This window comes from Bos grunniens, chromosome 24, assembly GCF_055505025.1.
Source record: "Bos grunniens cultivar Pamir isolate PY7600 chromosome 24, Bosgru_T2T1.0, whole genome shotgun sequence".
Taxonomy (NCBI): domain Eukaryota; kingdom Metazoa; phylum Chordata; class Mammalia; order Artiodactyla; family Bovidae; genus Bos; species Bos grunniens.
The window spans coordinates 38,882,894-38,906,284 of NC_141188.1; the positions used below are offsets into that span (position 1 = coordinate 38,882,894).

The 23,391-nt window shown below is 39.3% G+C and overlaps 1 protein-coding gene across 4 annotated transcripts in view; it reads right to left on the reverse strand.

Annotated features, from left to right (window-relative positions):
- MYOM1 (myomesin 1) overlaps positions 1-23,391 on the reverse strand; it is a 122,357-nt gene that overhangs the window by 16,515 nt on the left and 82,451 nt on the right. For 3 of the 4 annotated variants that reach the window (XR_015153912.1, XM_086373104.1, XM_086373103.1), the window contains 7 exons: positions 14,087-14,243; positions 11,812-11,918; positions 11,645-11,689; positions 2,970-3,106; positions 2,344-2,488; positions 1,543-1,602; positions 1,155-1,222 (listed from right to left, as the gene is read on the reverse strand). Coding sequence is in view for 2 of the 4 variants with exons in the window: in XM_086373104.1 (XP_086229230.1) it covers positions 1,155-1,222; positions 1,543-1,602; positions 2,344-2,488; positions 2,970-3,106; positions 11,645-11,689; positions 11,812-11,918; positions 14,087-14,243 (719 nt within the window). In the remaining 2 variants the exon portion in view is untranslated. Of the gene's footprint in view, positions 1-1,152; positions 1,223-1,542; positions 1,603-2,343; positions 2,489-2,969; positions 3,107-11,644; positions 11,690-11,811; positions 11,919-14,086; positions 14,244-23,391 lie in introns of those variants that run through there. The other variant, XR_015153913.1, reaches the window with a different exon arrangement.

Genomic DNA, 23,391 nt, shown 5'->3' on the forward strand with positions numbered 1-23,391 from the left:
TTTCAAATAAATGCGAAGGGGAAATACGGTTAAGAAATCTTTTAAATTAAATATTTTTCCAATTTTATTGAGATATAATTGATATGATATTGCATATGTCTAGTGTATACAACATAATGATTTGATATATGCATTTTTGCAAAATGATCACTGCAGTAAGTTTAGTTAGCATCCATCAAGTATGGTTTAATAAATTAGTCGCTTAGCAATTTTTAGGAAATTCATTTAAATCCTATATCCATACATCATCTCACAAATTTCAAATGGGCTAAATGACTTCATGTGCTTAAAGGGATCTTAAGCTTTATCCATGATGTTAGAATTTCTTATGAGGGAGAGTATATTCATATTTTCTTGTATAATTTAGACTGTATGAAAAAGTAAAGACTTCATACAAATCAAGAAAACAGTTTCAGGGACTTCCCTGGTGGTCCAGCGATTAAGAACCCATCTTCCAATGCAGGGGATGCAGATTTGATCCCTGGTTGAGGAACTAAGATCCCACGTGCTGCAAAGTGCGGGGCAGCAGGTGTAGGGGGAGAGCTAGTGAGGGATGTGCAGGCAGCGCACAAGGCTTTTTGGGGGCAGTGAAAATATTCCGTATGATACAATAATGATGGATACAGGTTTTTATATGTTTGTGCAAACTCACAGAGTGAATCAGAATGTAAACTATGGACTTTGGATGATGATGTGTCCATGTGGGTTCATCAGTTGTAACACTTGTACCATTTTGGTGGGCATGTTGATAATGAAGGAGGCTATGCACTTATAGGGACAATGCTAAGTGGGAAATCTGTGTATCTTTCCCTTAAATTTTGCCCTGAACCTAAAACTGCTTTTTTTAAAAAAAAGTCTTAATAAAAAAAAAGTCTGTTTTTATTAACTAGGCCATGTGTGATTAATTAAAACAATCATCTTGACTTTCCATATTTTTATATTGTTTTATATTATTTTAAATATTTCTTACCAACCAACGATTACAGTAACATTCAACAGTAAGGGCATATCACTTATCATTTTGGTGCAAATGATGAGAGATAAGAGGAGGTAAGAATGGAGGAGATAAGAAATTGATCTTCCTTTTCTTCTCACATTCTATTTTATCTTTATTCTCTTTGTACCAAATTATTAAAAATTTATTTACTTCTTACCTTGCATTTTAATAGTACATTACATTCACCAGTCACTTCCCAGCTCAAATACTCAGCGAAATGTGGACCTATAAAATTTTAATGACATCAGCAAGCAGCAATGTTAATCATGAATGCAAAAATCCAAACTCATTCTTAAGTTCTAAGTTGATTTATGTTTAAAGTGAAATTTTTGAAATTAAAGATTTAGTTTTAAAATATTTTAAAATGTGTAATAAAATGTGTAATATTTTAATCATTTGTAATGATAAATATTTTCAATTACTTTTATTTATCAGGACATTATTAACAAGGCAATAATACTCATTTTAGTTTGTTATGGAAATAACCTTAGAATATTTTGTTCAAGAAACTGAAGATTTTCTCTTTATTTACTGCCTACTTTTACCTTGTTTCCTGATCCATTCTTGACGCTGGAATTCGGCTTCTTTCTGGAGCTTTTTATAAACTGAAAATCGAAAAACAAAGAAATATGAAATAGAGTTGGGCGGTAAAAGTGTACATGCCAGTCACTGTGCTGTTATTTACATTCATTATTATAACACTCACATCAGACCACCCTATTTGTTTTCATTATTTATAGATGAAGAAAAAGGCTTAGGAAGGCTAAGAAACTTGTTCAAGGTCATGAAGTCAGGAAACGGTCAAATAGCTTTGGCTACTGCAAATGTAGAGACCTGGCCAGCGTTTCCATTGCTTTATTAAATACTACATTTTAAATCTTGGTGATTTCCACACTGGCTTATAACAGCTGCCATACAACCAAGTTGTAATGGATGATTAACTGATTTGACATGCTCTACTCATGCATATTTTTCTTCTTCATTTAAGTAATTTAAAGCAGGTACACATTACAAGAGAGTTTCATAGTTTCTGAGACATAATACAGTCTGGGTTGTATTATAGTATCCTTCCCTGGAGAATTTTAGTAATAACTACTTGTTTATACATGAGATAATTTAAGTGCAGTCTTGCCTGTGGGCCAGTGATAACTTTGGTGTCCTTTTAAATTAACTTTTCATTTCTAGGAAATAAAGTACTATGGAAAGTATTAGCTATAATACTGGAACACTGGAATCCAATCAAGAAATAATTCCTGCTTCTCCCACATGACTACTTTCCTGTGGTGGGGTATTTACATTGAAGGAAGTAGCAAAGGCTTTCAGATAATGTTCCACAGAACTCTCACCATCTCCAATGAGAACAAGGGTAGAATGGCCAGTTGCTCTTCCGTCTTGAACCTGGAAGGTATATGTGCCTTCATCCTCATCCTGTAGTTTTTCCATAAACATTTCAATTATACCAGTGTTTCGGTCAATATGCATCTTATATTTCTTCAGTGTAAAAAGGAAAAGAAAGGAAATATGTGAGATAGATAGGATGATAACAAGCCATGTAAAATAAACACACAAACTCCAAAGTATCATAATCTAATAAAATTCCTCGTTAACACTTTAATGAACGGTTTCAAAATCCTGATTCCAGAAAAATCAAAATATGTGGAATCTCTGACCTTGACCAGAATTGATTATTAAAAGTCTGACATTTACTTTTTTAAATATAACTAAAGTTTCATTACCCCAAATCACAAAATGTTATCAAAAAGTTGTTTTTAGATCCCCATTTCACTTGGGTAATATGATATAATCAATCTGTATTTCCTTTCTCATTTCCCACTTGTGAAATGATTTAAACCTCCCACCCCAACGTTCAGTGGTTTTTATTACAACTTATGTGCATTCTAATAGGGCTTTCCCAGCCCTATTAGACATCCTATAACAATATGTTAAAAAATCTAAAACGTATAAAACCCACCGGCCCTTCAAAAATCTCCTTTTCGTTAAATATGTAGTTGACTTTGGCATTGGCAGACAGCTTCTCAGCCTGCATCCAGAACCGGACCTGGCCTTTCTCCAAAATTTCTACTGCCAATTCTGATTTAACTGGGACCGCTGTGAAAAATAAAATAAGAGATGTAATTATATTGATTGATGACCAATTGTATTGTATAGATTTTTTCAACAAGTGGGAAACAATAGAAGTAGTGACATGGCACCTTGTTCTTGTGAAGTGAAGGAGTGAGAGCGCTGTAGGAAAACTTGCTATGGACGGGCAGTAGAACTGGGCTCTCATCCTGACCATCATAGATGTCGTACTAAAAATGACAGAGATGGCCTTACCTCCTAGGATCACTCAGCTAACCTTTGTGACTTTCTACGGTTAGCTTTGGTTAGGATTCAGTTCAGTTTAGTTCAGTCGCTCAGTTGGGTCCAACTCTTTGCGACCCCATGGACTGCAGCATGCCAGGCCTCCGTGTCCATCACCAACTCCCATAGTTTATTCAAACTCATGTCCATTGAGTCGGTGATGCCATCCAACCATCTCAGCCTCTGTTGTCCCCCTCTCCTTCCCCCTTCAATCTTTCCCAGCATCAGGGTCTTTTCCAATGAGTCAGTTCTTCACATCACGTGGCCAAAGTATTGAAGTTTCAGCTTCAGCATCAGTCCTTCCAATGAATACTCAGGACTGATTTCCTTTAGGATGGACTGGTTGGATCTCCTTGCAGTCCAAGGGACTCTCAACAGTCTTCTCCAACACCACAGTTTAAAACCATCAATTCTTCAGTGCTCAGCTTTCTTTGTAGTCCAACTCTCACATCCATACACGACTACTGGAAAAACCATAGCCTTGACTAGACAGACCTTTGTTGGCAAAGTAATGTCTCTGCTTTTTAATATACTATCTAGGCTGGTCATAACTTTTCTTCCAAGGAGCAAGTGTCTTTTAATTTCATGGCTGTAGTCACCATCTGCAGTGATTCTGGAGCCCCCAAAAATAAAGTCTGTCACTGTTTCCATTGTTTTCCCATCTATTTGCCATGAAGTGATGGGACCAGATGTCATGATCTTAGTTTTCTGAATGTTGAGTTTTAAGCCAATTTTTTAAGCCAACTTAAAAGTTTTAAGCCAACTCTCCTCTTTCACTTTCATCAAGAGGCTCTTTAGTTCTTCTTCGATTTCTGCCATAAGGGTGGTGTCTTCTGCATATCTGAGGTTATTGATATTTCTCCTGGCAATATTGATTCCAGCTTGTGCTTCATCCAGCCCAGCATTTCTCATGATGTTCTCTGCATACAAGTTAAATAAGGGCAACAATATACAGCCTTGACGTACTCCTTTCCCGATTTGGAACCAGTCTGTTGTTCCATGTCCAGTTCTAACTGTTGCTTCCCGACCTGCATGTAGGTTTCTCAAGAGGTAGGTCAGGTGGTGTGGTATTCCCATCTCTTAAAGAATTTTCCCCATCTTGTTGTGATCCACAGAGTTAAAGGCTTTGGAGTAGTCAATAAATTAGAAGAAGATGTTTTTCTGGAACTCTCTTGCTTTTTTTGATGATCCAATGGATGTTGGCAATTTGATCTCTGGTTCCTCTGCCTTTTTTAAATCCAGCTTGAACATCTGGAAGTTCACGGTTCATGTATTGCTGAAGCCTGGCTTGGAGAATTTTGAGCATTACTTTACTAGCATGTGAGATGAGTGCAATTGTGTGGTAGTTTGAGCATTTTGAGCATTCTTTGGCATTGCCTTTCTTGGGGATTAAAATGAAAACTGATCTTTTCCAGTCCTGTGGCCACTGCTGAGTTTTCCAAATTTGCTGACATATTGAGTACAGCACTTTCACAGCATCATCTTTTAAGATTTGAAATAGCTCAACTGGAATTCTATCACCTCCACTAGCTTTGTTCATAGTGATGCTTCCTAAGGCCCACTTGACTACAAATTCCAGGATGTCTGGCTCTAGGTGAGTGATCATACCATTGTGATTACCTGGTATGGTTAGGATTATTTAGGGACAATAACAGTGTGATGAAGACTCCAGAACTGTTCCCTGTAGGGCAAGGTCAGCTGCTAATGAATTGTGATGGCAGGCAGTTCATTTTCCATCTCTGGGCCTTACCTGCCTCCTCTGTAAATGGATGGAATTGAACCAAATGTCCTCATTGGCCAGGATATTTTCCTGCTCAAACATGCAATGATTTAATTACAGTATATAATTATATATACTTTCCTCAAAATATTTGGAAAAGAGTTAAGTTTTATTTTTTCAACAATGTAACTCAATTTGGAGGTTCTTTAAGCTGTTTAAGAAATGAATCTTAAGAAAGAATTTATTTTGCTACATATGTAAGATGAATTAGCTTGTCATTTAAAGTCTATCCATCCCAATGGTATACCAGTTTGTTTAAGTTCTTAGATTAAGCAAAATTTTTCAGATGCAAATAAGCAAGTCATGATCAAGAAGCTATATTAAAATAAAGTATGGTTTACTGCACATAGAAAGTAAGGAACTATAAAATATCTCAATAAACTGTGGAAAATTCTGAAAGAGATGGGAATACCAGACCACCTGACCTGCCTCTTGAGAAACCTATATGCAGATTCAGGAAGCAACAGTTAGAACTGGACATGGAACTACAGACTGGTTCCAAATCAGGAAAGGAGTATGTCAAGGCTGTATATTGTCACCCTGCTTATTTAACTTGTATGCAGAGAACATCATGAGAAACGCTGGGCTGGATGAAGTACAAGCTGGAATCAAGATTGCTGGGAGAAATCTCAATAACCTCAGATATGCAGACCCTTATGGCAGAAAGTGAAGAGGAACTAAAAAGCCTCTTGATGAAAGTGAAAGAGGAGAGTGAAAAAGTTGGCTTAAAGCTCAACATTCAGAAAACGAAGATCATGGCATCTGGTCCCATCACTTCATGGGAAACAGATGGGGAAACAGCAGAAACAGGGTCAAACTTTATTTTTTGGGGTTCCAAAATCACTGCAAATGGTGATTGCAGCCATGAAATTAAAAGATACTTACTCCTTGGAAGAAAAGTTATGACCAACCTAGACAGCATATTCAAAAGCAGAGACATTACTCTGCCAACAAAGGTCCGTCTAGTCAAGGCTATGGTTTTTCCAGTGGTCATGTATGAATGTGAGAGTTGGACTGTGAAGAAAGCTGAGCACTGAAGGACTGATGCTTTTGAACTGTGGTATTGGAGAAGACTGTTGAGAGTCCCTTGGACTGCAAGGAGATCCAACCAATCCATTCTAAAGGAGATCAGTCCTGGGGGTTCTTTGGAAGGACTGATGCTAAAGCTGAAACTCCAATACTTTGGCCACCTATGCAAAGAGTTGACTCATTGGAAAAGACTCTGATGCTGGGAGGGATTGGGGGCAGGAGGAGAAGGGGACGACAGAGGATGAGATGGCTGGATGGCATCACTGACTCGATGGACATGAGTTTGAGTGAACTCCGGGAGTTGGTGATGGACAGGGAGGCCTGGCGTGCTGCCATTCATGGGATCGCAAAGAGTCGGTCATGACTGAGCGACTGAACTAAACTGAACTGATAAAATATCTCTGATTTACACCTGTATATCTTAAGCCATTTGAACATGAATGAAATTTTTAAAAAGTTGGCTGACATCTCTCAATATCAGCTTCTGAATTTCTTGTAACTTGAAAATGTTCTCTACAAAGACTTCTCCAGCCAAAAGATCTATATCAGAGGTGATTCCTAGACATGATTTCTGGAAAAGGATGATTGTTTCTCAAAGTTTTGTAGTCCTTCACTTTTATCAGGGAAAACCACCCTTTGCTTTCTCTCAACTATTCTTAAACACATCTCAAAATTTAAAGATATGTTTAAATTCTTGAACATATCTTAAAATTTTAGCATATGCTATGTTTTAAATTATAAGTAATTATAAGCTTGGTATAAGATTTACCAGATGTACATTAATATTTCTTTATAGCAAAACTATCCTTTTCTTTTTTAATTTTATGTTTTAGTTGATTAACAATGCTGTGGTAATTTCAGGTGTACAGTAAAGTGATTCAGTTATACATATACATGAATCTATTCTTTTTCAAATACTTCTCTCATTTAGGTTGCTACCTAACATTGAGAAGAGTTCCCTGTGCTATACAGTAGGACCTGTTGGTTATTCACTTTAAATATAGCAGTGTGTACACATCAATCCCAAGCTAACTATCCCTCCACCCTCTCCCCCAACTATGTTTGTTCTCTAAGTCTGTGAGTCTGTTTGTATTTTGTAAACAAGATTATTGCATCATTTCTCTAAAACTACCCTTTTTAAGCTTCAAGGATGCCTTTCCTTTGCACTATTCCATACTCATGTGAACGTCAGTTGTAGAGTCATTCTATGCAGAGTTGGAAGGAGGCTCAGACATCATCTACTGTGGCCAGAGATGGGCTCTGATGTCACACCTCGATTGAGCACAGTCACCTCCTCCTGAAACCCTGTGTTCTTCACCTGCTGACATGGCTATTACCTGCCTCACAGGCCACCCAGAGTGCTTATGGTACCAGAATGCAGGGAGCCACTGCAAATAACCACTGGTGCTCAAGAAAGGTGAGTTCTCTTTATCCCCTGATTTTACTGATGACAAAACTCAGGAAAGCTTAGTAACATAACCAGGTGGCAGAGCTGAGATCAGGGTTATTCCCTCTACTTAGTGATCTCTTGGTCCCGGCCATCCACTCTGAAGAACACTAGTGGTTTTCCAGCAAGAACAGATCAAGAACAGACCCCAGGGTGGTGAGAGCAGGGGTAAGCCTTCTCCCTGCTCCCAGGAGCAGCATGCTCCTGCTTGCTGCAAGTAAGTCTCAAGGGGAGTAGAGAGTAGAGTCTCTTCCAGAGAAGTGTGATCTCATTCCAGGGACTCTCATACACGAGTGATGCAGTTACGAAGAAGCCCAGTGTGTGGGGGTGGGTGGCAGGGACACGCTCTCCCGGAAGCCTCCAGAGCCCTTAATGCTCACTGCCCTGAGTAATACAGACATCATCTGGGGAGCACGGGCTGCCAGGGTTCACTGGGCAGGTGCACACACAGAAACAGTCCATGTCCTGGTTAGTGTCAGACCACCCAGGTACCTGCTGTGTCCTTTGGGTCTAGTTACTCAACCTCTCTGAGCCTCACTTTCTTCATCTCTAAAATTAGATCACCACAGTACTTAATGACCCTTTTAAGGTCACTGAGGAGTTTAAATAACACATTCCATTTAAGCACCCTATGAACAGCATGTAAACAGGTACTCTGTAAGAGTGACTATTAATATTTTGGTGACTCTTCCTCCAGTTGTTTAAACAACACCCTATAACCAATTGTAAAATATATTTACACCTAAGAGGACATACCAAATAGATATAATTTGTGTATATGTGCTTGTGCATATCTGCACACGTGGAGCATATATACAAATGTACATATACAAGTGGGACAATAACCAGTGTCTACAAATAAAAAAAATATTATGCAGACTTTGTTTTTTTACATGAAAGTGGATTTTTTTAGAAAGACACACATTCCACAGACAGAATGCAGTTCATCTCAAAAGGCAAGAGGCATGCAGGACATTGCTGATACTGAAATATATCTTCCCTCCCCCACATACCATGAATATATATATGTGTATATTTTATATATATATATATACATACACAGATATATATTCAATACACTGACTTTCTACACTGCAATTTAGTATCATAACTGGCAGGACAAGCTAGGTTATTTTCTATTTTTAGCTTTATATATATATTTTTTTCTTTCTGCTCAGCCCTAAATTTCCTTAGGCTCTTTTCTCTGGCAGTTAATTTGCTCCAGCAAAATATCTGTTATTTGTAGGCTTAAGGTATATGTTTAGTGGTTTTCAAAATATTTTTGAAAACAGCTTAAAATAGAATTTACTGTGTCCTGGAATAAAGAAATACCACACTCTTTTATTACACTCTGAAAGGAATGAGACCATTTAAGACCTTACAAAATCTCAAGATGACTTAATTATGCATCAACATATACAAAGAAGTGGATATAAATTGAGAAATTGGATATGCTGCTTTGACCCTGTCATCACATCTCTGAAGACATTCACATAGTGACCTGCCTGATCCAACAGCAAATGAAAGGAACTGAAGCTGTGATATTTAAATGCTGCTTCAAGGGGCTCACAGAAGCTCCCTTTGGTTGGGAGAGTTATGCTTTCACATCAGAGTTTTTAATGCATCCTTGGGTTTTCTCTGAGCTGACCCAAAACACCACACTTGGTCTCTAATAGAAGGGTCCCTGAGTGTGCTGCTCCCCTCTCTCTTACAGCCAGCAACCAGTGTTGATGCTCATGTAGAATAAAATATCTCAGCATAAATGACAGGGACAGCAGGCAGTTACTACCTGCAAGTCCATATGATCACTGGACAGCAGGGAGCCTGGGCGCCTCCAATTCTATGGTAACACCCTAACTTCTCTCCTCTCCATCCTTTAAGCTAAATGCAAACATTGTTAGGAGCAGCTGTTGCCTAGACACTTGGTCAATGTTTACTGCCTGACTAACTAGATTAGTGGGTGCTGCTCTTTCTGTTTTGCATGATAGACAGTGGGAGCGTTCACAGGCTCCGGCTGTGCTGGGCACCGTGACTCTGTCTTCCATTCCCTCGCCTCACAGTACAGGGAACAGAAAGGGAGGATATATGTATAGTTGGCAGACAACTCTTCTGCAAGTGGGTTTGTCTCGATCACTGCTCTGTTTCAGTATTTATATTTTCCCTGAAGAGTTCAAGGATCAATGCCCTGTTGATTGTCTCTCACAGCACCTCTATATGATGGGGGCTGTTAATGATTATAATAGCCATTCCTGGAAAAGAAACTAAGACCTTGGGGAAGTTGGGGTGAGTTGCTCAGGTTCACAGAGCACAGAACAAAGAGAGTCCAGGTCAACCTCTACTCTTACAATTTAAAAAGAAATAGCTTTTAAGACACCATTCATGGTATTACTTTTCCAGTTTTATGGTTAATAAGCTTACAGAAGAGAAGTGGTTCTCCCCTAGAATTCAGAAGCCTGCGTCCAGCACCCTCACCCCACAGGCACCCCACTGTGCTCTGCCGAATAAAGCTGGTTTTGCAAACATTCTAGCTGAGGCCAGTAGTCACCAGCACCCAGCCACACCATGAAGCACGTCATGTATTCTTTGGGAATGTGAAGAGGTCAGACCACTGGTTTTAGAGCTTTGTTTTTTAATCACAGCTCTGCTGAGAATTTCAGGAAAGCTGGATGTCCTCTCCCTAGAAATGTGCAAACATACAACATACAACGTTTTGCCTACAGTTTGGGGTCAGGTTATGGTTTCCTGGGTCCCTGAAACTCCTGTATTAGTGAAGAAATTTTATCTTAGGGATTAAGGAAGGAAGACAAAATTTCTGAATTAAAAGAATGAGTGATGCTATCACTCTGTTTTTTCAGAGTGTAACTTTTCAGATGCTTCACTGCTTTGGCCAGTGGGTACCAATGTTAAGAGATCCAACCAGGTCAGTGGAACTTTCCAAGTATTGTTTCAGACTTCTTTCTCTTCTCTTGGGTGTCAACTGTGGAAATTAATCTTTTATGTAGGTAGTGCTTCATTGAAGGGTTTGATGATAGTTCAGAGAGATTCTTACTCTGATCAAGGCATCTTTATCTTATTTTCCAGGAATTTAAAATGGAAGGTACTGTCTTTGTTGTCGTTGTTTAGTCGCTAGGTCATATCTGACTCTCTTGCAACCCCATGGGCTGTAGCCCACCAGGCTCCTCTATTCAAAGGATTTCCCAGGCAAGAATACTGGAGTGGGTTGCCATTTCCTTCTCCTGGGGATCTTTGCAACCCAGGGATCAGACCAGGGTTTCCTGCATTGGCAGACAAGCCATCAGAGACACCCATAGGGTACTGTTTTTAGATTGTCTTTATTTAGAGGTATGGTTCTTCTATTAAACACTAACATTAAATTGTTTAGAAAGAGCTGTTTGCCTAAAAGATGTACAAATTACTGTGTCTAGAAGATATATATATGTGTGTATGCTGCTGCTGCTAAGTCGCTTCAGTCGTGTTCGACTCTGTGCGACCCCATAGACAGCAGCAGCCTGCTAGGCTGCCCCGTCCCTGGGATTCTCCAGGCAAGAACACTGGAGCGGGTTACCATGTCCTTCTCCAGTGTATGAAAGTGCAAAGTGAAAGTGAAGTCGCTCAGTCGTTTCCAACTCTTAGCAACCCCATGGACTGCAGCCTACCAGGCTTCTCCATCCATGGGATTTTCCAGGCAAGAGTACTGGAGTGGGGTACCATTGCCTTCTCCAATATGTGTGTGTATACATATATGTAATATTCCAAAATATGTAGCAAAAGATGAAGAATGCAGTTACCCCGCTGTTACACCCCCTAACCTGACAGTGCTCTCCCTAGCAGAGCACGGGATGTGCTCTTGTCACTGTTCTTTGTACTTCTGGAGAACAACGGGAAAGCTAAATCAGCGCCTTTGGAAAGTGCGTCAGCAGCTACCAGTGTATGTTCCATTACATGTTCTCAAGAGAGTGTCCTCTCTTGATCCTGTCAGAGTCGTTTAGTGCCATGGCTGAACTCTGAGTGTATTGTGGACACTTACTTGGGAACTTGTGTTCTTGGCTGAGAGCAAGCAAACGTTTCAATTCTGTAGGGAGAAAATGAGAACAATTACAGCTTGAACTGCTAAAACAGAAGTCACTTAATCCTGGAGAACCACTGAGAAGTCAAAGCAGGAGTTGACTCATGAATGAACTGATTTTGACCTACCTTCCTCATCTATCAAGTAGCTCGACGCTATTCCATCAGTGTCTGTGACATCGCAGGAGTAAATGCCCAAGTCTTCCGTCCCAAGGTCTTTGAAGGTCATTTTCGTCCTTCAGAACAGAATGTTTTATAAGAAGCGAGGCTGTGTAGGGCCTGGGGGCTGTGCCCTGCCCTGTCTCCAGCCATCTGTACATGCTGCTCCCATCATGTGGAGCATGTGCTCCATCTGCCTTGCTGACCTAATGCTCACCCCCTCTTGCTGCTTCTGGGAAGGCTTTCCTGACCTCCTCCCATGGGGTGATGGTGATGGGACAGGGAGATGGTACCGATCTCCCACCCCCAAGCCACGATGCATATCAATGCATATCCCAAGTAAAGAGATTTTCAGCTGATCAACCCTTGCTGGGCAGCCTGAAAATCCTTTCCTTCACAGGGCAGAACCACCCAATGCCCCTGTTATGTCATCCCTGGCACTTCCCATTTTGGAGGTTATTAAATGGCATCGGTATTGCCTACTTCATTGACAATATGCCTGCACTTTGTGTCTTTAGGGACGAGATCTGTTTTGCTCACTGTTGTGACCTCCAGCATCCATACCTTATCTGGCACATAATATGTGCTTAATAAATACTTGTGGAATGAATGTATGGGTCAATGGTCTAGTTCAGTTTGTTTTCTAACTTTTGTGAGTCACATAGCTGGTCAGTGTCTAAGGTCATCTGAACATTTACATGTTTGTCAAGTTAGTCATGGAAGAAATAGTTCCAGTTTGATTGTCTTTCCTTTGACCAAAATTATGTTTTACTTAAAGGATCTTACAGCACAGTGACAACAGAATGTCTTAATTATATAGAGTATTTCCTTGCTGTTCTCCAACAAAATTACTACTTCTTTCTTTTATTTTGGGATATATTGGATTTTTTGGTAATAGAAATAATACTTAGGAATATTGTGTTTTACCAAATGTAATGTAATCTGGTTGGCAATATAAAGATACAAAGCTTGATAAGTAAGACGAAATTTAAAAAACTCAAAATCTTGAGTTTGAAGGAAGTAGCAGATCATAAAATTAATCCCCTTTACTTCTTCTGTTTTACAGAGAAAGAAACTGGAGGTCCATGGAATTAAAAGCTGCCCCAGGTCACACAGTGGCTCCTGGTAAAGCTGGGCTCCTGGTAAAGCTGTGACTTGAGATCACCTCTCCCATGCTTCTCTCTCCTATGGAGTTTGTTCCAGGGCAGTATTGTGTCTCTCACAAGTGGTGGTGAAAAACCAGAACAGATTATACCTAATCCATTTAATTTGCCAGAACTTGAATCAGCAAGTTCTTCCTTACCCATTTCCCCATAAGGATCCTCACCATTACTTTAAGATTTCAAAATCTCGTAGAATAATGAGAATCATCTTTAACGTTCACTTTAATGCCATCAAAGCTTTTCTTGCATCATGAATGATGCCAACTAAAACCTGTTGCTTGCCATCTGCCTCTACAAAGATGAAGCCACTGGCCACTGCAGTTGCTGACCTTCAACACACCCCGAAAGGAGTTCAGGGCAGAGATCAGGAATGAGGCACTCTACGCTCTGGGAAAAACTGGCAGAACAGGACTTCAGATAGTTGGGTGTTTTTTAGAAGATTTTATGAGCTCAACTTCTAAGTGAAAGAAAGGATGAGATGGTTGTATGGCATCACTGACTCTATGGACACGAGTTTGGGCAAACTCCAAGAGATACTGGAGGACAGAGGAGCCTGGTGTGCTGCAGTTCGTGTGGTCGCAAAGAGTCAGACATGACTTAGTGACTGAACAACAATTTCTTGCACCTTCTCATATCTCGAGAAGCACTAAAGTCATTAACATCTGCTCCTTATGACTAGCAGCAAGCTTCTGCCAAAACATGTGCTTGACTGCTCACTTCCCCCTTCAACAAAATCACATCTGTTCTGACCTCTCTACCTACTTTGTTGGAGCAGTTACTAAGAGCTATCTGAAAGGCTGTCTTGTGGGCTATAGTCCTCATTTTTGCCCCGAATAAAATGTCATTCTCACCATTTTTTCAGTCAACAATAAGATAACATATGAGAAAGCATTTTAAATGGAATAATGTGAAAAGTACTTTATAAGGATTGTTATTTCTTAAGGTTTATACTGGTGATCACTTTTTACACTACCAGATAAAAATATGTGTGATTTCATTCTCTTAATTGAAATGGAGAATAGCTTACTTCACTCTCCTTTCATGAAAAGGAAACACACAGTTACAATTGAAACGGTACGTACTTGTTGCCTTTGCTTTCAACCTCTAATCTCGGAGAGTCCTCCGTGGGCACGTAATCTTTGGACCAGGTGAACTCAGAACTTGGAGCCATCTGATCACATTCAAAGTTCAAGGAAATGATTCCATTGTCATCCACACTTACAACAACTTCTTTGGTTCCTAGAAGATGAAAAACAAGGTGCTGATATTTCCTGGTAAAAGTTAATCAAGTAAGAATTCCTCACCTCTTTACTTTAGCCTTGAAGCAGGGCCTTGAGTCTGTGCAAGTGAAAAGTCCCAGCTGCTCACTGTGACTGACAATCCTGCTACAATTCAACTTTGTGTTGCAACACGGAATTAAGCAAATGTACCATGTTTCTTAGGTACTGTTAACACCATGGACAGGTACTGTTTGGTCAGAGTTGCACAACAACAACAGTTAGGGGACTGTGTTGACCATAACAAGAAGGGCAAGGCAGCCCTGGGAAATGCCTAATGCATGACTTTTGCTTCAGTAATACCTATATCTAACTAATCATCAAGAAAGGATAGATAAGAGATAAAGAAACCAAAGGGAAACTGAAGGAGAAAAGGTAGAGATAAGAAGAATTGCCTTTACTCACATGTTCAAGATGTTCACATGTAAATCACTTAAGAATAAAAAAAAAAAAACCATGAAAACAAGTTTTGCTGATTAGATAACCATAAATTAATCTAAAGATGCTATTCTAGGTTAGAACAATAGATACCTAGAAATGATTGCTATTGAACAGTATAGAAGCTTAAATGGAAATGAATTTCAAGAAATTCAGATGTTTCAAGATTAGTTTTTGTATTTTAAAAGAAAACAAGTTAATATTTTAACATTTCTGAGGGTTATAATAAATTACATCTGCATACAATACAGCAATTCAGGGACTTCTTGGGTGGTCCAGAGGTTTTAAGAATCCACCTTCCAATGTAGGGGATAGAGGTTCGATACCTGGTCAGGGAACTAAGATACCACAAGTTGTGAGGCCACTAAGCCCGTGCACCACAACAGGAGAAAGCCTGAGCACACCAGAAAAAGAGCCTCCGAGCAACAACGGAGGCCCAGTGCAGCCAGTATGTTTATGTGTATGTGTAGCGAGTCAAAGAGCTTGTGTAGCATGTAAAACTTCCATATCTATGCCTAACTCCAATTTAAAGTAAAATGCTCTTCTTTTAATTAATGCTCTTCTTCAATTTAATTGCCACTCATTCTATTACCAGTCTAAACTTGGTTTGTTTCCATACATTAGGAAAAATATTTTATAGTTAATTTCAGAAAGGTACAGCTTCAATTTTTGAAAAGCATAAAAAAGACTTCCAATAAATACTTCGCAAATGATGAAAAGTTTTCTCTTCTCCATTGCATTGTTCAGTTAAACTTGTCAGGAGAAAAACAATTCCAGAACTCCTTCCAAGTTAAGGGCAAAACCAGTGCCCAAAGAGTGACTGGTGACATGAAGGCGTTGGTTCCTAAGCCTGGCAGTTAATTTAAATTGTGTCCTTATTGATAACAGCGTATGCTTCAATTACAAGCCTCCAAAAAGTGACTTAAAACATGGAAAGTTTAGAGAAAACTAATTCTAGGAGATTTTTAAAAATTACTTTTTAAAAAACAAAGGGTTATTTTCACATTTAGCTATATAGATAAACAGAAATAAGGATCTTTTAAAAGATCTGATTGCTCCTTAAGTGAAATGTCCCCCATGTATTAATTTTAAGGGCTGTGTCTACTCCATTGGAAGTCGCAGATCATGTTTTATTTCTATTCCCAGTAACACAGGACTAATTCTTACAATTCATTGCTGTATAACAAGAAATGAAAAAGTGCTCTTATCAAAACTTAAGAAAGGACTAAGACCTAAGAATTCTGAGGTTTAAATAATATAGTACACAGCATGACTGAATCACAGAGAGTGTAAATGGAAAATTTTTTTGAATATCTGAATCGTTTTAAAGAGGAAAGGAGACATAATAGAGGCTGATTGGACCTTTTTTTGTGATTTACATGATATCTATTTTGGAGGCATGACAGATTATTCATATTAATCATTCATTGTTTTACTTGTAATCTCTTTTAAAAGGAAGTGAATCGTCCATATGCCTGCTGTTTATTATGTTGGAGATATGACTTAAGTTTACACAGAAAAAAGATATTGCTTAGGTTAAGAATCTTGACTTTTTATTAAAGAGAAAGATGTGACTTTTTGGTAAAGCAGTCATAAAATGGAAGGAATATGAACAATATAATTAGTTTGACTTTTCCCTCAAGTCCATGGATAAGCTTTGCACTATAACTCTTGACTCAATCCAGAATTTTACCCAGGACCAAGAAGTAATGCAGACAAGCTTCTCAGAGCCAGTGCTATTGTGACAAAGTCCACGCACTGGCCTTCCTGGATACTCGCTGGAGAATTCCACAGACCGTCACTTGGAACCTGTACTTCACTTGAGATGATTCTAACAAGCCTAGTTGGTTGGTTTCTCTCAATAGATTAAATCCGAACAAGAGAAGGAAGTAAGAAACTACCATCAGGAGAACAACAGCAGGAGAGGAAGCAGAAAACTAAAAAGCTGGCGCAAAGACATTACTTAGTAGAAGGACAAACAGCTCCTCACCCTGTAAGACATACTGTATTATAACACTGGGCAATAAATAAGGCTGATCCTTGTGGCTCCAAGTTACACAGAAAAAGGTAAATAAGTATATTGTATCCAAGAAGTGTATGAAACGTGTGTACTGAAATGTGGCATCTATTTTATGAGAATTTTAATCTAAGAGTCTTGATACAAAATTTTACATAGTTGATGGTCTAGCAATAAATTCTCAGGTAAATGAAACAACTGGCTATTTAAAACAATACTTTTTTCAGATTTCTGAATGGCCAGATTTGGTCCCAAGTCCATGTAACTTGAAGAATAGAAAAACTCTGCTTGGTTGATGTCTCAATTACCTCAGTTATTGAGTATAGAGATGTCTCATTGAACTATTCCAGAAAATTAATTTTTGTAAAGTACTTGGACATCTTTTGTGACAATATGAGATAAAACAAAGATTTTTTAAGTCCCAGGCAGTATGTGTGTTTCCACTTTAAGAGTTTTATATCATTAGGTTGTAGTTGGGTTTTAATGTAAGAAATTTAGTAATTTATGCTTTTAGAAAACAATGTGGGGTTTTTTTAAGTCTTAGATCAAAATTTATGATTTGAAATTAAGTAATTGACTGGAGGGGCAAAGTAAAAAGTAGGGATTAGATGTAATGTCGATGAGTAGCTAAGAGAGTTTTACTCATTTATGAAGCTTTTTTTGATTAATCATATCAAATCAGGACATGGTAGGGACTTCCTGGTGGTCCAGTAGATATTGGACCATTGCACTGCATCTGCCTTGCAATGCAGGGAACGAGGGTTTGATCTGTGGTCGGGGAACTAAGATCCTTAGGAGCAGGGCAACTAAGCTCGTGTACTGCAACCGCTGAGCCTGAGCACCACAGCTAGAGACTCTGCACCACAGCAAGATCTCCTGAGCCACAGCTAAGACTCGACATGGCCAAAAAAAATCAGGACATGGCGGACAGTATCTGTAGGGGGTAAAAGAGAGGCATGAACATTTCCTCAATTTATGTTCTTATAACTGTGGCTATAATGGGTGCTATTGGTTGATTTATTAAAATAAAGGGGAAAATAAAAAATAAAACTCTCTTCCATACTTCTATTTTAAAAATCAACGCTCATTAAGATGAGTGTTTGGTTAATTTTCACCTTTCAAAAAGTTGCATGTTTATCAAGAGCAGGGTTAAATGGTAATAGGGCAGGGGTTTTGTCTTCCATATTTCCTGTACATCTTTACATGTGCCAGGGGCTGGACTCTTAAGGGATTTAAAAGAGAAATGTCAGCTTAGAATTGCAGTGTTCAATTTTATTGGAACTGGTTTTAATAAAGCTTAAGCATAACACCAATATTTTGATAAACAGACAAGATGAAATAAAAATACCAACAAAGAAAATATTCTACTCACAGTCGGTCTCTTACTTATGCTTAGAATTCAAAGCTTGGTCTCCTCCCTGACAAACAATGATGCTGTCAACTGGCTGAAAGTATTGTTCTGAATGTGATCATAATCTCAAACTTTCAAAAAGTCAGATTAACTGAAAATAATTCAAGTACTAGTTTTCTAGGCATATTTCTTTGCCCCACAACAATTCTCATTAGAAAATGTTTAACTGAAATAACTTACAAAGAAAGAATATGGTTTCAACAGTATCACTGTGTAAATATAAAACAACTTTATCTTAAAATGATTAAAGCAGCAAATTACAGCTTTTTCCCTATTTGTCACATGAATTACAATGTTAATGCTCTCATATTCTTTCAATATAGCTTTTTAAATTCAAAGGCTTCTTTTACTGTTCAGCTTTAATTAATTTGTTAACATAGTTTTTTGAATGCTGCGGCTGCTGCTAAGTCACTTCAGTCGTGTCCGACTCTGCGACCCCACAGATAGCAGCCCAACCAGGATCCCCCATCCCTGGGATTCTCCAGGCAAGAACACTGGAGTGGGTTGCCATTTCCTTCTCCAATGCATGAACGTGAAGAGTGAAAGTGAAGTCACTCAGTCGTGTCCGATGTGTTTTTAAATACTAACTTAGCAGACCAAGTGTTTTACAATAATACCTATAATGGAAAATGAAAGTGAATTTGGCATTTGGAAAAAAAAGTGGCCTCTTCCTGCATTCTGGGTTTAAAAAAAGAGGAAAAAAAAGGATTTTGGAAAACAAAGAAATTACTTGTGACAACAAAGAATAAAGGTGAAGAGTTTAAAAGAAAAAGACATCCTTTGGAAAATTTAAAGAAGACAAAACAAAAATGAGCTCAGAGTTTCTTGTGTCTAAACAGGTAGGACATATCAGATTGTAGATTATCTTTGTGTGGTAAAGAAAGTAATCACATTAATCTGGAAAAACCATTTTTTCCAACACATTAAAATCTTAGAGGAATTAACAATGGCTTGATACATCCTGGACAAAAAATGCTAATGAGATTTTACAAAAGATACATGATACTGAAATGGATGATTCTTTCTATAAATACTCTAGGAAAACCAAGAGCAGGATAATGACAGCGTTTCTGAGAGGCCCCAGGCTGGTCCACAGCTACACCTATGGTGGTAAACCTGGCTCAGTGTCAGAATGAAAGAGATGCAGCTACAACATCCTCAAATTTTCTTTTTAGAATGTCCAACGGCCTGAGTTTTTGCAAGCCCTGAGCTGCTGTCAATCCATGGTTGAACTCATACATGACTAAAGGGCCACATTCACTAAAGTTGACTAAAACATGATCAAAATGGTCCTGATATTTAACGGGCAGGCAGCAAGTTAGATGTTTTGCTGTTAAAGTAAAGGAATTTCTATGGATGTTCTCATCTGAATGAAAGGCCATCTCACTTGCCCACAGAGCTGAGCCAGAAAAGTGGACCAGAATTTGTCAGGACTTAGATTTTTCTCAAAAACAACCTTCAAATCTAATAATAAACATGAAGAATTCAGTTAAGAGCAGAGAAGATTTGGCTACAGAAAATGAAAGAGATGATTCTAGTCTGAAAAAGATTTAAGAAGGGTTGTCTCTAGTCAGCTGCCCCAACCCTAAACACATTCTTAACATGGACACGAGGGGATACTGGGTTGCATGGGATGGCATTTTAGTTTTTGGCCGCATCTCGTAATATGCAGAACTTCCCTGGTCAGGGATCAAACCCTACCCCCATGTAGTAGAAATTCAGAGTCTTAATCACTAGACCAGAGAAGTCACTGGAGTGGCATTTAATGGTCCCTCCAGACTTGCCACTCCCCCCAGTAAGTGAATAGGTTAAGGGAGGTCCAGGACTAAAGTGAACTTTTTGGAAATGAACTTTATCCCACTTTTCTCTCCTCTCCAAATAGTAATCTTTTTTTAAAAAAAAGATAAAATTTAAAAGTGGGAATTCATCTTTCCAAACATTTAATAATTTGATATGAGAATTTTCTCATGTAATTTAGTCTTTAACATCTGCATTATGGGTCACTTTGATAAGCTTTTATTCTTTGTCCTTCTCCACTGGTGTGCATGAGTACATGTGTGTCTGTGTGTGTACGTGTGTGTGTGCCTGTGTGTGTGTGTGCCTGTGTGTGTGCATGGGTGGTGTTTAAAAACCTGGAGAGTGGGACAGAACGGAAGCGTTAAAGTGAATGAATTCAATCAGCTGCATGCATTAATAATACTGAGCTCCCCTATGTGGACCGCTCGCTGACCCACCACCTTAGTACCACATCAGGATCTCCACTGAACCTCTCCCAGTTCACTCTTCATAACTTCACATTCATTATGAGATACTAGGGTTGGGATTACAAGCTGTGGCTACAAAACAGAGTCACACTCATTTGCCAAAGCATGGTAGCCATCCATTATTTTTTTCATCTATACACTAAGTACTAGGCTCTTGACATACACAGAGAAAACACAATTCCTATTTTGAAGGAGCCCACAGCCTAATGCTTATAAGTCTATTTAACTTATATGCAGAGTACATCATGTGAAATGCTGGGCTGGAGGAAGCACAAGCTGGAATCAAGATTGCTGGGAGAAATATCAATTACCTCAAATACACAGATGACACCACCCTTATGGCAGAAAGCAAAGAAGAACTAAAGAGCCTCTTGATGAAAGTTAAAGAGGAGAGTGAAGAAGTTGGCTTAAAATTCAATATTCAAAAAATGAGATCATGGCATCCAGTCCCATCACTTCATGGCAAACAGATGGGGAAACAACGGAAACAATGACAGACTTTATTTTGGAGGGCTCCAAAATCACTGCAGATGGGACTGCAGCCATGAAATTAAAAGACATTTGCTTCTTGGAAGAAAGGCTATGACCAACCTAGACAGAATATTAAAAAGCAGGGATATTATTCTGCTAACAAAGGTCCGTCCAGTCAAAGCTATGATTTCTCCAGTAGTCATGTACGGATGTGAGAGTTGGACTATAAAGAAAGCTGAGCACCAAAGAACTGATGCTTTTGAACTGTGGTGTTAGAGAAGACTCTTGAGAGTTCCTTGGATATCAAGGAGATCCAACCAGTCTATCTTAAAGTAAATTAGTCCTGAATGTTCATTGGAAGGACTGATGCTGATGCTCCAATACTTTGGCCACCTGATGCGAAGAACTGACTCGTTGGAAAAGACCCTGATGCTGGGAAAGATTGAAGGCAGGAGGAGAAGGGGATGACAGAGGAAGAGATGGTAGGATGGACATGAATTTGAGCAAGTTCCGGGAGTTGGCGATGGACAGGGAAGCCTGGCGTGCTGCAGTCCATGGGTTCACAAAGAGCTGGACATGACTGAGTGACTGAACTGAACTGAACAGTCTAATGCACAATTCACAAGCCTGGTTTCATACTTGAATTACCCAAGGAGCTAAACAAACAAACAAAAACAAACCTATGCCCAGGCTCAGTCCAGCAGACTCTGTTTTAACTGGCCTGGACAATAGTCTAAAATAGAGTCAGTATTTTCAAAAAGTTCCTGGCCTGATTTTAATGTAATGTACTGTCAAGGTTGAAAATTACCTTCCTAATGGATGAAAGAGAACAGACAGTGAGCAAATGTAAGTGAAGTTTTCTTGAGCTAATCTTGAAGAGTCAGCCTGACTTCCTGCTTTAGAATCCTTCAAAACTCCACCTCAAGGCCACTGAGCATCCTCAGCCCTACCAGGTCCTTGACCTCATGGACTGTAGCCTACCAGGCTCCTCAGTCCATGGAATTTTTCAGGCAAGAGTACTGGAGTGGGTTGCCATTTCCTTCTCCAGGGGATCTTTCCAACCCAGGGATTGAACCCAGGTATCCCACATTGTGGGCAGATGCTTTACCGTCTGAGTCACAAGAGAAGCCCTACCAGGTTCTACGACCAGTCAATTTTCAGAAACTGGGATTGGTCAGTAGGTTGTCAAACCAATCCCTGCTCATTATTCCTTCTGGAGCTTCAGTCTTCTAGCCTGCCTTGCTCCTGGTGAGAAGTCCTGACTTCCAGTAACTCAGTTCCTGCTGGGGACTCCGCCTGTGTCTGGGTTCTCCTGCCTCTCACCTCAGTTCCCCTGCCTACTGCAGGATTTCTGATAAGAACACAGGCAGCCGGTTCCACCCTCCGGATCACCTGCCACACTTTGGCAGGTCTCTCTCTTGTCTTCTGTCTGATCTAGCTCACCTTACCTCCACCTACAGCCCAGGCCTGACACAATCCACACAGATACTGTTTGAAAAAAGATCAAGTATCAAGACTAGAAGTGCGTCATATGTACCAACAAATCTACTCTAAATATTTCCAGCTCATTCTTCTTATAGGCTCGTTCAGCTACCAGATTTCTCCGGGAAGGGCGGCACACTTTTGATCCTCATTACCAGCATGACCAGACAGCGGGACAGTGGCTGAGTTACATCTGCTGGCGCTTTCATCAACTTCAAAAGGAGACCAGTGACCCTACCAACCCCAGTGGATTAGGTTAACTTTTACCTGGAATTCAAATTACATTCAAGGTATCTTGTTAGATGCATTTGAGGTTTGCTGTTACATGATAAGTTTTATTTTCTGTCTGAAATATTAATAACGTGTTCCAAAAAGAGTTGTTCTTCTGAAATAGCAATCCAAGTCTCACATTCCAAGCCCTGAAACTGATAAGCGACCCTCATCCCCCATCCCAAGCCCCAAATATTTTAGCATAAAATAAATACCTGGTTAAAAATAAAATTTGGTATTTAATAAAGTTAGTAAACACAGACAACCATAGGCTATATAAAATTTTTTTTTTTTGTCGATCTTGTGTGCTTTTATTTATTCGGGGTTTTGTTGGAGTATAATTGCTTTACAATATTGTGTTAGTGGGAAGCTACTATCTGGCACAGGGAGCTCTTGGTGCTCTGTGATGACCTAGATGGGTAGGGTGGAGTGATATGGGAGGGAGGTCCAAGATCGAGGGGGTATATATGTATACATGTAGCTGATTTACTTCTTTGTATAGCAGAAACTAACACATCACTGTAAAGCAATTATACTCTACTAAAAAATGCATTTAAGTTTTTACAGGGATTTATGAAACCTTAACACCTTGTTTGTAGCCTGTTTAACTATGGGCAATATTTTGTGACCCTCTATCTAAGGTTCCGTCACGTGCTATAAACTGTTTTCCTCTAGATTGCAAGCTCAGTAGGCAGTGACAAGTCATTTTATTCTACTCACGTGGTGCCCACACAGCACCTGGCATGAAGCAGGTATG